This window comes from Dromaius novaehollandiae, chromosome 2 (genome assembly GCF_036370855.1).
Source record: "Dromaius novaehollandiae isolate bDroNov1 chromosome 2, bDroNov1.hap1, whole genome shotgun sequence".
In the NCBI taxonomy this organism is placed as follows: Eukaryota; Metazoa; Chordata; class Aves; order Casuariiformes; family Dromaiidae; genus Dromaius; species Dromaius novaehollandiae.
In genome coordinates this window covers 150579990-150593973 of record NC_088099.1, presented here as the reverse complement: position 1 = coordinate 150593973, position 13984 = coordinate 150579990, and the positions used below count along the sequence as shown (strand labels likewise).

The 13984-nt window shown below is 39.3% G+C and overlaps 1 protein-coding gene across 1 annotated transcript in view; it reads left to right on the top strand.

Moving 5' to 3' along the window:
- The first annotated feature begins 824 nt into the window (after window positions 1-824).
- EIF3E (eukaryotic translation initiation factor 3 subunit E) overlaps window positions 825-13984 on the top strand; it is a 29733-nt gene continuing 16573 nt past the window's right edge. Inside the window, exons 1-6 of the mRNA XM_026099714.2 lie at window positions 825-983; window positions 2739-2853; window positions 5433-5550; window positions 11052-11094; window positions 11598-11702; window positions 13645-13770. Coding sequence (XP_025955499.1) covers window positions 894-983; window positions 2739-2853; window positions 5433-5550; window positions 11052-11094; window positions 11598-11702; window positions 13645-13770 — 597 coding nt within the window. The 5' untranslated portion in view covers window positions 825-893. The remainder of the gene's footprint in view (window positions 984-2738; window positions 2854-5432; window positions 5551-11051; window positions 11095-11597; window positions 11703-13644; window positions 13771-13984) is intronic.

The following is a 13984-nucleotide window of genomic DNA, read 5'->3' as shown; positions in this document are numbered from 1 at the left end:
CTTTGTACTTTTATAGCTTATTTTAACATCCTGGTGAGTTAAACATCTCAGTGAACCTGCTGATCTTCCTTACACTGACTACAAGAAATATACACACCAGCTATGATCTCTGTTAATGGTTCCACGTTTCTTTTGCTAAGCTCAATGCTAGCACATCCTTCCCTGAGTTCCACTCTGGCAGCTGTCATCCACTATCTTCCCATCTCATCGCATCTCATCGGTCACACACCCACAACAAACAACTCCATTGTCACATTTAACCGGTCTCTCTTGGCGACAAAGACAGCTTAGGCCCCCTTCCTGTTCCTCTTTCCCAGATTCAGCCAGGTCAAGTTTCCACGCCGAGCACACAGCAATGGAGCAGGACCCACATCTCGAGGCTACTCCACACCCTTTCTAAGGAGCAACTCGAATCGCTTCTGAGCTCAGGCCCTGACAAGCTGACTGCAGCACAACCGGCAAACTGAACGCGCAGTAACGTGCCATATCGCCACCGCGCCCAGGCTGAGGCCAGCCTCGGTCAGGGCCCAGGGCCCAGCCCCCAGCGCCACCAGACCTCAGACCTCAGTCCTGCTGCCCTGCGCACCCGACCAGGCTCCGCAGCCGCCTCAAGCAAGGCTGAACGACTCCAAGACCCAGCCCAGCCATTCTTTTCCCACCACCGCGGCAGAGGCCCCAAGCCCCGCAAGGGCTGAAGCCCCGCAAGGGCCCCCTGGACAGCCGAGTACAACCCTCTCCCCAACGGCCGCGGGCTGTAGCGAAATGCCTCGCGCAGGCGCGCGCCGCCGGCCACCCCCCCCCCTCGAGCGAGTCTGCGCATGCGCAGCGCCCTGAAGTGCGGCCGCCGCCGCGTGCCTGAGCCCCGCCCCGCGCCTTTCTCTCCCGGCCCCAAGATGGCGGAGTACGACTTGACCACCAAAATCGCGCACTTCTTGGACCGGCACCTGGTCTTCCCCCTGCTCGAGTTCCTCTCTGTCAAGGAGGTACGGGGCCGCCCCGCAGCCGGGGCATCCGGGCCCGCCGCCGCTGGGCGCGCGGAAGCGGCAGGCGCCGCCGCCGGCTGGTTCCTTTCGCGGGCCTGGGGCTCCCCGGCCCCGCCGCGCTTGGCGCACCCGGGCTGGCCCCGGCCCGCCAGGGCCCTCGGCGCCCGCTGCCCGCGGTGGGGGGGGTGCGGGGCGGCCCGGGGCCCCGACGTCGCCTGGGGGGGGAGGCGTGGGGACCTTGCCCGCGGGGAGGGAGCAGGGCGGCCGTGGGGGGAGTTCCTCTGCTCCCTCCTTGCGTTTTCCCTTCCGCGCCCTGGGCTGCGGCAGGGAGGGAGAGGAGCTCTCTCGGCCTCCCTCCCTGCCGCGGCTCGCGGTCTGCGAATTCCCGGTAGCGTCGGCGGTCGCCGTCGCCAGCCCCGCGCGGTGGCCGGGCGCTACGCTGCGCGGCCGCGGGGCGGTGCGAGGAGTTGCGTCAGCGGAGGTCTTGCTGAGCGACGCTACGTGAAGGTTGCCGTCATCGTTAAAACTTTCCGCGTTTGTGCTTAAAGCGAGCGCAAGTCCCCCCCCGTTGGTCTTTCTTATTTAATTATATTAATAAAAATTAAAGGGAACCCAAATAACGAGGTAAATGCTGCAGTTAAAATTGATGAGAGTTTAGTGCGTCTGAAGCATCTAATTTGTTTCATTTTAAAATGAATGGAAACAAATTGTAATACTTGAATTTTGAAATAAGTATTATTTTAGGCTTCAGAATCAAGCCTGCGTACAGTGAAACAGCCTAACCTACTATGTTTTTGTATCTTGTGTATAGCTGCTGCTTGATGTCTGTTGTCTTAGGGACGTTATTTTTGGTATTTCAGTGTTTGCTCTAAACCCAGTTGAAGTTAACTAAACCCAGTTGAAGTTAACTAAACCTTGTTATTTTTGCTAGCCTGCTTTTGAACCAAATGGTGTTCAAAGCTGAATTAATCTCTTGTGGGTTTTCCATCTCAGATGTCCGTAACTGTGATGCAGTGGATTGTAATACAGTCTCCATGCAGATGTAGTTTGGGGATATATGTAAGTTTAGGTCCCCACATACATCCTGAATATGTAACAGCAGTATACAACTGATGGCTAAATTATGGGGTAGGAACTGTAAAAATAGTTGAACAAGTTTAAAAGAACATCACATAATTATACAAGCTAAATTAAATTTGCTTTTATGTTGTAAACCTAGTAACATATTTCATATTAACCTGTGTTAGAATTAAATGGTAAGTTTGACCCTAAGTATTTTTCCTGAGTTCCACATTAAATTATTTGGTGAGTCTGTACTGTTTAGCATGCTGTTTTTGAAAAGTATTTACTGAACTTCACCTGTGGATTGCATCTGTTTAATTTCTGGGTTCAGAACTGCAAAACCGGGTCAAAACGTTCATGCCGGATTTTCCTTGTGAATCAGCATCTGTTTTGGCCCATTAAGTAACCAATTGGCTTTCATTAGGGAAAGTCATCTAGAATGCTGTTTGTCTTCTGATTATCCTTGAAAGTTTAGGTATTCATAAATAGCAAGAAATTGATGTCAAGATTGGAAAGGTTGACAGACTGTATGCAAATGACAAAGAAGCTGTGAAACCTTTTGAAAAGCTGTGAGATTTGATGTTTAAATGCTTTGACAAAACTTTATAAACATACTATAAGGGTAAATGCTTATATTAATTGGAGACCATTTCATTGTATCCAAAGAAATCTCTTGCTAATTGTTGTTTTTAGATATACAATGAGAAAGAACTCCTCCAAGGAAAACTGGATCTTCTTAGCGATACCAACATGGTGGATTTTGCTATGGATGTGTATAAAAATCTTTATTCTGATGAAATTCCTCATGGTAAGCTGCTCATTTAGAAGTAAAATAATTGCCAATTTTACAACTTTTGTATATAAAATAATAAACAGCTAGTAGAATTTGCATGTTGCTCTCAAACTAGAATGCTGTTTAGTAACTTTGACTTTAAGAAAAAAGTGTGCACTACTGAAACAGTCTCCTCTAATCCTGGAAAATGTGGACTTTTAGTCTTTTACAAGCTTAGACTTTTAGAATGGTATATGAAGTACTTCAGTGCAGTCTTGGTCGTTCCAAGTGCTTCAGTGGTAGAGCCTAATAGAGTTACACTTGATTTTTTTCACCTGTAAAATTAAACGGTATTGAACAGTACTTTGGGGTCAGTATAACTCTTTCTTTAAAGTATATGCTGTCTTAAGACTGGATTTCTGTTATAAGTAATGCCATGAATTTGTCTGTTTCATGGCTGATGTTTTAGATCTTGAGGAAATACGTAAGTGTTGCATGTGAAAGTGCATGGGTAACTTTTGTTAAGAGGTAAGTTACTATTTCTCTAGGGGAAGAAACTCCAAATGAAATCATAGAAGCATATGAAAAATTAACCTCCTTGTATTCTCTGGGATTTTTTTTTTTTTTTTTTTTTTTTTTGGAAGCTTTCGTAGTTACTTTTGTAATTTTTATTTTCCCACGTGCCACTTGGGAAAAGCAGAGAAATAGAACATCCTTTTTTTCTGTAATTTCTATCTGATGTGGTTTTGGTTCTTTGGTTGTGTTTGGGTTCCTTCCCCTGCCTTCCCCTCCCCTCCAACCCTGGTTTTCTTGAATATCTGCTTCCTGCCCGCCACCTAATTTCCCCTCTCTTTTTTTCATTCTATGGAGTGCCTCATGTTTTGCTAAAACTGTAGTGGGACAGCAGTCTTTCTTAGCTGCAGCTTAGAAGGAAGAGGCTTGGGTGCTGTTGCCTAGTCAGGTAAAAAATCCAACTGTTCTTCTGCCTCTGAATCTTATTCCTTCAGTTTCTTTAAACGGAGGAGTTGGCAACTAGTCCCTTCCGAGATATGTGAAGAGAATTGATAGAGTTATAGGTGTTGAATCCAACGTTTTGACCAAGTTTTTGAGATCCTAGCACAGGTACTGTTTTTTATGAATGATGCATAAGACTAGCAAGACTTTTATGTGATGATGCATAAGACTAGCAACAATGGTTCAACAGTATAGAATTAACTTAAGCAGAAGTAATACTTTACGGAATCAGTAGTTCAGGGTGCTTTTGCTTGTGCAGTTTTTTGTAAAGAGGTCTTCACTTTGAGAGCTTTCTGAGATGTCACTTCATGCATCAACACTTACCAAGATGGTATGGACAGGGTATTTTTATCTGAAGAATTGTTCTCTTCATTACAATTTCCTACTAAACTTTTGTTTTTAAATCTTACTGTTGTAACTAGTCACAGCTAAGTTGACTTATGCTGCTATACTTTGAAATGTCTGTGTGCAATGTATACTCGCCTTTGTCTTCTGTAAGATCAATTTACAATCCTAGAGCCAGCAGATGTCAAAGAAAAACATTTCTGTACTCTTAGTAAGTTAACTGAGTGGCTTTGCTTTCGTTTCTTCCCCTTCCTCTTTCATAATCTCAAGATTCTTCTGAAGTTGGAGATAATGTCTCCTTACTGGAATACTTCTTATCAGGCAAGTCATTCTCAGATTTAGACTGGGTCACCGTTATGGTGTTCATTCACTTTGGACCTCACTTACAAATACATGCATAGTCATAATCACAAAAGAAACATCAAACAGATTCACTGTGGCATTGGATGCTCTGGTGTGTGGCCCACTTTCATCCTTTCCTGCATACTGGTCTCTCCTGGGACTTGTTTTTGGGTTGGCTGATCCCATAAATTTCTTTGCTCCCACAGCCAATTTAAAACTGCTTATCTTCTGGTTATTTTAGCACTTAGGTTTTTCAGAGTTTTGTTTAAGTGTTTGCTTTATTGCATGTGGTAGCACTGGGTGGAAAAGTTTGGATCTATGTAAAATAATCCTAAACACGTGTAAAGTAGTTCTAAACATGTAAGTTCTATTCCTACTGATTTCCAGAAATGATTTAATGATCTAATTAGGCACACACAATATTTCAAATTACAGTTTTGCAGATTGAGCTCCTTTATAAATTCTTTTCTTCTCTCAACTTTCAGGTGAGTATTCTAAACATGAGCTTTTCGGACCTTGTTAGTTAAAGGAAAATTATCATACCATTATGTTTATTTTTTTTTTAAACTTTCCAAACCAATCTAGAATAAGCAAACTTATCTAAAAGGCCATTCTTCTCTCTGTGTTTGGCAGGGTATCTGCAGGCTTTTACTGACTCTGCTGTAGCTATCTGCTCTTTATTCGTTTGTTTAGAGCTGCACTGTGGATAAAGGGACCAAATGATAGAAACTTTTTCAGTTAAGGAGTTTTTAGATGCCTCTATTTTTGTAACTTGACTGAGATGAGAAGACAAGATAGATGGGAATTGGAGAAGATGGAGTTGAACTGTGTTATCAGCACCAGATAACTGCAATTGCTCTCCTTTAAAAATTTTAAATGTTATGTCAATTGTTTTGTTTGTTTGTTTGTTTTAGCTTTGCGTGAAAAGAGAACTACTGTTGTTGCACAGCTGAAACAGCTTCAGGCAGAAACTGAACCTATTGTCAAGATGTTTGAAGATCCAGAGACTACAAGGCAAATGCAGTCCACTAGGTAATTCTTAATATATTAACTTTCCTGAGAAGATTTTTGGTACCTCTTGGATGCTAAGGGTAGGAATGATCTCTGTGTAGCAACTGCAAAGAAAGGCATTTTTATTTCCAGACAGTATTTAAGTAGTGCTTGTGGTGACATGGTTAAAACAGCCACAAAACAGTTACTCTTTTCTGTGCTTTTATCTGTGGTATGTGAGGTTTCTCTTTCCTCTTAATGCTTAGCTGAATCAACTGGGGCCAAATGACACTCATTTAGTCACTTAGTGCTGTCAAATTACAGCCAAGGATGATTTTTGGAGGGAATAGGGGATGAAACAATTCAGAACCCCTTTTCTAGGAGGCCTTCTCTCTCTCTTTTCTACCTTCAACAGAGAATTATGGAATGTTGTCATTCTTACTCTGGGAGGCCTGGTGGATACGCATCCTTTCAGCCTCCTAGGGCATGTTTCTTTCAGGAGTCCTGTCTATCCCAGTGTCCTGTTTTTCCTCTCCACCCCAGCCTTCCCCTTCCGAACAGGCTAACTTGTTGATGAACTGCTTATAATCACCTTTTTAAGGAACAGTGCCAAGCTTTAAGGATTTGGGGGCGGGGGGAGAAGAGGGGGTCAATCCTCTGGACTGAGACTTTGATAATTCTTGAATCATGGAATAGTTTAGTTTTGAAGGAGCCTCTGGGAGGAAGGTCAAGCTCCCTAGTCAAAGCAGGGTTACCTTCCATCAGGTTGCCCAGGGCTTTGTCTGGCTGAGTTTGGAATATCTCTAAGGATGGAGATTTCATAGCCTCTCTGGGCAAGCTGTTCCAGTGCATGGTCACCCTCTTTATGAGAAGACTGGAATCTTCCTTATTGCAGCTATGACTTAGTATTAGGCCCCAAGTTAAATGCTATAGGTGCTCATGTCATTAAAATATGCCACACAAAACCTTGAGCTTTGCAAATTGAGGAAGATGGATGATTTCTCCTCACTTTGCTTGTGAGAGTAAAGTGGAATGAGTTTGTCTAAACCTTGTATTCTAAGGTCTATGAGGGTTTTTGTATGGTTAAGCCTAAATCAGTCCCCTTAGGAAAGGATTCAGCTGTAGTAGTTGAAGTAGTTGTACCAGTTCAACAGAGATATGAAAAAATACTCATTTATTTTAAGTTACTTCTTGTTGTCTTTGCATCGGAAATGCTTGTTGTCTGATCACTGTTATAACTGTATGTCAGACATTCCCTGGAAAATGAACTAGATATATTCCTTATTCAGCCTCATCTGCTTTAAGATTTCAGATAGCGCGTTCCCCATCAGATGTATTCCAGGAGTATATGTGGCTCCACTTGAATTTGAAGGTGAAGCCTTTATTTAGGTTTATTATTGGCAAGCTCAAAGAAGCTACAAAGACAAGATGGTGGTTGTCGCTTGTGTTAATAGATCATTTAGACTACTTTACCTCAGCTGATATTCTCTCTGAAGGTACCAGTATTTTTCAAATTCTAATATTTAGACTGGAGTCAGTGCAGACCTCTCTTTTTTCTTTTTTTCCCCCCTTCCCCCTCAAACTTACTCAGAAATCTGATCATCATTTTAGCATATGTAGATAAACAGTACATGTTTTATCTCTGCTCTACACATGGTTTGCAGAATTTGTTATGATCTAACATAGAATGCAGTTGATGCAGAAATGGTGATGTACAGCACATTGGGTCTTGGTGTATATGTGAAACAATATTTCAGTGGAAATAATGAAATTCATCAGTTCTTCAGCATTTCAGAAGAACATAGCTTTTTCTGTTCTGTAATAAACAGAAAATACTTAAGCTTCTGCTGCAAAAAGCATTGTCGGTTTAAGTGAGCCACTGTTATATCAGACTTCTGCATAGATATTCATGTCATAAATCCTTTCTGTTCAGAAAAGGATTTATGCTTGCCTGTGACATGAGTGGTTATTCAAAGCTAGGAGCCCTTGAAAGGATAGCTTTGGAAGTGAAAATTAGTTAACTGCATCTACGTTACTGTCTGGGACTATCTTAACTTTCAGAAAAGGTATTTCCTGATGTTATCATGTCAGTCTTCAGACCTGACTGAACTTCTTACTCATATATAGAGATCTTCAGTTCTTGCATTGCCTCCAGCCAGTTGTTAAAACAATTTTGTTGCATAAAAATCTTGTTGCGGTTCCAAGTATGAGCATTTCTTGGAGAAAATATTGTGTTACATGATCTTTAGTTCAAAGAAGTTGGTCAGCCATACAGGTTCTGAAGCATAAATACTCTGTTTGGAAGCAAGAGGTGATGTTAAAAAAACATCTGAAATATAACCTGCCTAATGCTATGAAACATTAGGTCTATCTTCATATGCAAGAAGTTTTGTTTCACAGCTGGTATATCTATTTCACTCTTAAAATAGCTGAAAGCTTTACTGCTTATAAGTGTGTTTTGTTTTTTATTAGTTTAACAAAATTTCTAATCCAGATTGTTGAGGTTCTACAGTAAGGGGGAGCATCAGGTTGAGCCAGAAGCTATCGATTTACCTAGACCTGAGGAACATGCTTTAAATAAGTAGATACTAGCTTTTTGGTTCTTTGACCTCTTGAATATCTGCTTGTGATTTGGACCTCTTTGTATTGAATTCAGAGATGTATGTTATCAGGCCTTTAGATCATGACTTTTGATCCGTCACAGTGCTGTTTAGAAGATCAAAGTCTGATTGGGATATAGTAGAAGATGTGTGAAAGAGATTTTGCAAGTGGAGGTTCTTTCAAAAATAAGCCAAAGTCTTTTTTTCTTTCTTTTCTTCTTTCTTCTACGCAGCTGTTGGAGAAAGGCATTAAGACTTTAAAGATTAGAGAGGAAGAGTCAGTATTCCTCACCCTTGAAGTGTGTTTCACTGGAAAAAACTCATGAGATTCTTCCATTGCTTCCAAGAGTATTCCTAAGGACCGTCATTCTTACCTACTTTGGCAATGTGCCATTTCGCTTTATAATCTTGACCTATATACTGTAATTTCTAATTAAACAACCTTTTAGCTGTGCAGTCAGTTGATTTCCCCATGCTCTCTGAAAGTGTCTTCTGCATGTACTTTCACTGCATCTTTGTCTCAAGAGGAATTTATAGCTTGGCACTCTTTTCTTCAGTTAAATCATGTTCTATCAAACATGATAGTTCTCTGAATTGTCCACATCTTCCTTTCCAAGATTTCCATAGGCTTCTTTAGGTACGAGAAGCATTACTGTTGTCTTACTCCTTGAATGAAACATTCTGCAGAAGTAAAAGGGCATAAATCAAATACATAGTTGACTCACTGTAAGTTTAAAGATTACGTAACTCTAATTGAGACCTCAGGACTCTTAGGTAGCATGGTTGCACACATCTTACAAAGTGCTTTAAAGGATATGGATCTATTTGTATACATAAATTCAGCTTGCTTGCCCTGGTGATGCCCTGGTGATGCATCACTTCCTAGAAGGGTGTTTATAGAAATGGAATGAGACTTTCGATTTGCACAAAAAATTCAGCTCGCTGTTAGACATGGAAAAGAATCTCCTTTTACTGTCTAATGATGTAGTTGGCTTTAAGCTCTGAATGGAGGGTAGCCCCTTGATGGCTCGCTTTGAGTCAGGATGGTCAAAACAGCGGACAGATGTCAGATTCTTTACTTGATGGCGATAGCAGGGAGAGGACTGAGAGGAGAACTATCTTGCATGTGGAAATGCATTTGTCGACCCTGTATGTCTTGTGATTTCTAGGAGACTGCATGGTATTCGCAGAGCTTTTCCTAGCTTTTTGTTTTATCTTTTCTTTTGCTTGGTAAGGTAGTAGAAACATCCATCTAGGATATCACCCTCTTTTGGCAAGATTCTTCTGCAAGTGGTTTGAGTTGGATGGTTCTTATTTTCTAAACCTGGAAATGCTTCTGTTACGAAGCATTTTTTCTTAGCAACGACTTTAAATGCTAATTTGTTGTTGTGCAATGACTTCCTTTCAGCAGCATGGCCTAATATATGACACTAGTTAATACCATAATCATGCTGCTTAAAAATGTGAATGCTTTCCTTTGTGTAAGAACTCTTAAGAGCTACCGAATTTCTTTGTTTAAAGTTTTACTCCATTTGGTATATGGAAAAGGTTCCCTCCCCCACCTTGTTTACCAGGCCACCATGACATATATTTAAAAGTATGAAGAAGATAGAATTATCTGATCTGCTAGCAAAAAACATATGTATATATTTTCTCACAAAGAACAGCTAGCATGCAAGTTTTCGGAAATAGTTTGCAGTTGAACAGTGTTCATCAAACATTGTTCCAGAGGTTGTTCTGGAGACTTAGACTAAATCTTTGTGTCTGTCCACATATTTGATTGAAAAGAGAATGTTCAGAAGAGATGAAGTGGAGGGTAGCTATAGAGTCATGCAGGGGTGGGGACTGCAAGATGTGGGTATGTAATATTAACTCTTTAGAGCAAAAGGTGAAATTGGTGTAAAATAGAAAAAAAAATTCCTGTATTGTAGAAAGACAGTCAGTAAAATCGAAGTTCCAGATTGAGAATATTTTCAAAATGCTATTGTATTTGAACTCGACTATGGTGCTTGTTCACAAAGGATGGGCACCTGAGTTTGAGTGGAATTCTCTTTCCATTGAAAAGAGTATACTAAAATTTCCATGTAAGGGCTGACTGAGATCCATTGCAGATGCTGGATAACAAATTTTTTGCTAAGTTAACTACTGCTAAAAATAGTAAAGGTGTCTAAAATCCTGTGGTCAGCATTCTCTTTAAGTGTTAGCATTAATGGGAGGCTTCTTGACTGCAGATTATCTCCATTTTGCCTCCTGGAGGCTTTAACTTTCCTGTGATCAAGATAATACCTGTTGCCTTTTTGTTGTCCACTTTGAATAAAGAAATTTCATAAGTGTTATCGCATGTGTCAACTAGCGATTTAGAACTTATCAGGGTGATTTATTGTTCTTAGTTGTGTATTCTGCAGGTATTTACTGTTAGATGCTTGCTAACCAGTGTATCCCAGTGTTAGTAGCGGGATAAATATCATTTCTAATTCAGTTTGGCTTTTTTAGTCTTGGCAGGTTTTTTCCTGTTTGCTATCTAATTCAAACTGTTTAGCTTTAGTAATTGCTGTGGAATTAAAATGTGAGAGTGGGAAGAGCTCTAAATCAGAATTTAATTTTCATAGTCAAAATGTTAAGAATGCTGCCAAATTTAATCCTCCCTCCACCACCCCTGCTCTTTCTTAATTCTGGCTATTGTTGCAGACACCACTCTTTATTTTTAATTATATTAATTTTAGCAGATTTTGAAGCTTTTTATTAATTTCATGACACTTTGGGAGTTGGTTCAGTATTTCTGTAGTTGCTTGTACGCAACAAGCAGAAAAATTTCTTTTCTTTCAATTTATTTGCTATTTGGCAAGATAACTTTTGTTTTAACAACTTGAGGTTGTGTTGCATAGTAAATGGTGGCAATCAGTTTGTTTTGTAAAAACAGCTGTTTTTATCTTTTTATTATAGGGACGGTCGAATGCTGTTTGACTATTTGGCTGAGAAGCATGGTGTAAGTATTAATTGTTTGATCTATTTGAATGCAATTCTAAACATCCCCATTGAAACTCCCCCACAGCCAACAGTTCTGCAGAATGTTAGTACCGATGTTCTGGCCTATCTAGTTTGAATGTAACTAATAGGCAGAATTCCTAATGTTCAGGTATTTTATTTGAATGCCTTTGAACGTGTACGTCTTACACAAATAAAAATGAAGCTGGAGCTTAATGTTAGTATACTTGCAGGTAAAAAATTTGCTTAATTTCATAATGCAGAATTTCACCTTTTTTCCTCCAGTATTAGTATAATTACTAATTCAGTGGCATGGATTAAGAATAAAAATGGTTTCTTTTCTGTCTTTCCAGTTTATAACATCTTTCAAATAATCTGAAGAGTTTTTAAAGATTACTTAGATGTCTGTTACAAATCTTTACTCTTCAAAAACAGTCCTGTAACAGCCTGTAGCAACACTTTTTTTTTCTTAGTGAAGACAACCTTTTTTGTGTTCCTTTTCAGTTTAGGCAGGAGTACTTAGATACACTCTACAGGTATGCAAAATTCCAGTATGAATGTGGTAATTACTCGGGAGCTGCAGAATACCTCTACTTTTTTAGAGTTTTGGTAAGTGCTTTTCATGAAATATTTAGACTATTTTAGTTATCTATAGTAAAATACAATACTTATGAGCTTTTTGAGAATTATTCTGCACCAAGGAAGTCTTGAAAAGATTTTCAGATTTATAATTAATAACTGTCACTGGCTGTTGTCCAGCAATTCTGTTATTTTCATGCTGAATTGAGAGCTCTTCTTTAAACTTGTAAGTCTTGTGGTTAGATTTAATTATGGAATATTTCTTGTTTCCTACTCTAAACATACCCTAGAAAAAATAACAGCAAAATGAGAACTCGCTTTTCTGTACAGGGATTACCAACAGTGGAGAAAAGCTTGCAGATAGATTGAAGGTAACTGGTAGTAGTGTTGAACTGCCACCTTATCTGAATTCTTATCTGTCTTCTCTTGAATTCTGTGAAGTATTTAAGACTAAAAATCATCTAACTAGGAAATGTAAACAGCTTAAACAAGAATCGTAGGAGCAGATCCATGGTCTCTTAACCAACTCTTTTCTTGTTGTTGTAATTCATATCATTGTTAATGCTGGGAGTGAATTTTGAGAATGAAGATTTAGTGTCTTCTAAGAATCTCAGCACAGTAAATTTATTGTCAGTGGTCAGTGAATGTGACATTTTACTAACAAATGGAAATTTAAGGTAACCGCTTGAAAATCCAGATACTGTAGCTAGAACAGCTGCAGTATCTGAAGGCAGTTATGTGATTACAGTTGGCTATTCACAATGATTTGGAAGCAGTGTAGTGCACGTCAACCTCCTGAAATAAAATTGCCTGCTAATTTGGCACATTGGGTTTTCTGCAAGGTAATGACTTTTAAACCATGTATCTTGAAAATATGTGAAATGATTGCTGAAAATAATCTATAGTGATAGCATTTTGAGTTTTGTTTTATGCTGTCTACTTCCTAGTTCTATCTAAAAATATCCTAAATCTCATGGAATGCTGCTAAAGTAAAGCACAGTAATTCTTCATGTAGTTGACTATAATTAAAGAAGGAGAAATGTAAAGAGAATCATTAATTTTTGGAATAGTGTTTTAAGTAGAAATGAATTGAATTCTTAGTCTAAACATTGGTGATAAAGCTGTGTTCTTCTGTATGACTTTGTTATATGTACATTTCACATTCTGAGAAAGAAACTAAAGTTCTATTTCTCTAGTCTTGTGTGTGGCTGTCCTTAATTTTTTGGTGCTTTAATTCTAGCTTAGCATAATGTTCTTAATGTCAAAATTAATTTCTAAAAGTGAAATGCTGGTTTTGGTCCTTGTAGTTTGGTATAAGACTTTTGTTACTGCTTCTGGTAGGAGAAGATTTGTTTAAAGTTACATGTGGTGAAACATAATCTATGAAAAGAACTATTGTAACTGTCATAGGAGAATAGAATTTGACACTATGAATGACCTAGTGTAATTCATTCCTGTATAAAACTAACATTGCTTGACCTTAAAACTACTGTTCCCAGGAAATGCAATTCATGACCGCAAAGTTGTAGTTTTACAGGACACTCCTGTAAGAAGTATGCTTTAGGCACAGCGCTAGCAGAAAGAACTTTGAGCATTATCTTTTATGATGTGGTTACTTACTGTTTGGGAATCTGCTTTTTAAGAAGTGTCTATTAATAGTTCACAGGCATTCTTACGTGGTTTCAAAAACTTGGAACAAAAGTGTCATTTGGTGCTCAGCCATTTCATTCTTTTCTGTTGTTTAACTTAGGAATCTGCAGTATACGTGGAGCTTTGTCTTGCTTCTGACAAGATTTTCTACTTTTAATGCTGCTTGTCCTTTTGTGTCTAAATTGATTTTTAAAAAAGTACATCATTTGGAAAGGTAGAACCATGCAAGTCTGGCATGTTGTAAAGTTAAAATAGTGCAAAAAATACTCTTTCATTTAAAAAAAAAAAAAAAAAAGTGTGACTTTGCTGTTGTTGAAAACAGGTTCCAGCAACAGATAGAAATGCTTTGAGTTCTCTGTGGGGAAAGCTGGCATCTGAAATCTTGATGCAGAACTGGGATGCAGCCATGGAAGATCTCACAAGGTTAAAGGAGACAATAGATAATAATGTAAGTAAAAAAGCTTGATCATCTTGGTAAGGTAGGAAGTTAGAGGGCCTGGTGCAGTTGTCTTTGTGAAGCACTTTTAGTATCTTAGGAGCAATTTACCACACTTTTGTACTAACAGCCTCATGTATTTCTTAGATGTTAGTGGAAGAGTAGAAGGATGCTCAAGAAGCAATGGTGAAGAAATACTGAAATCTTTCAAATGATATGCTTCCCT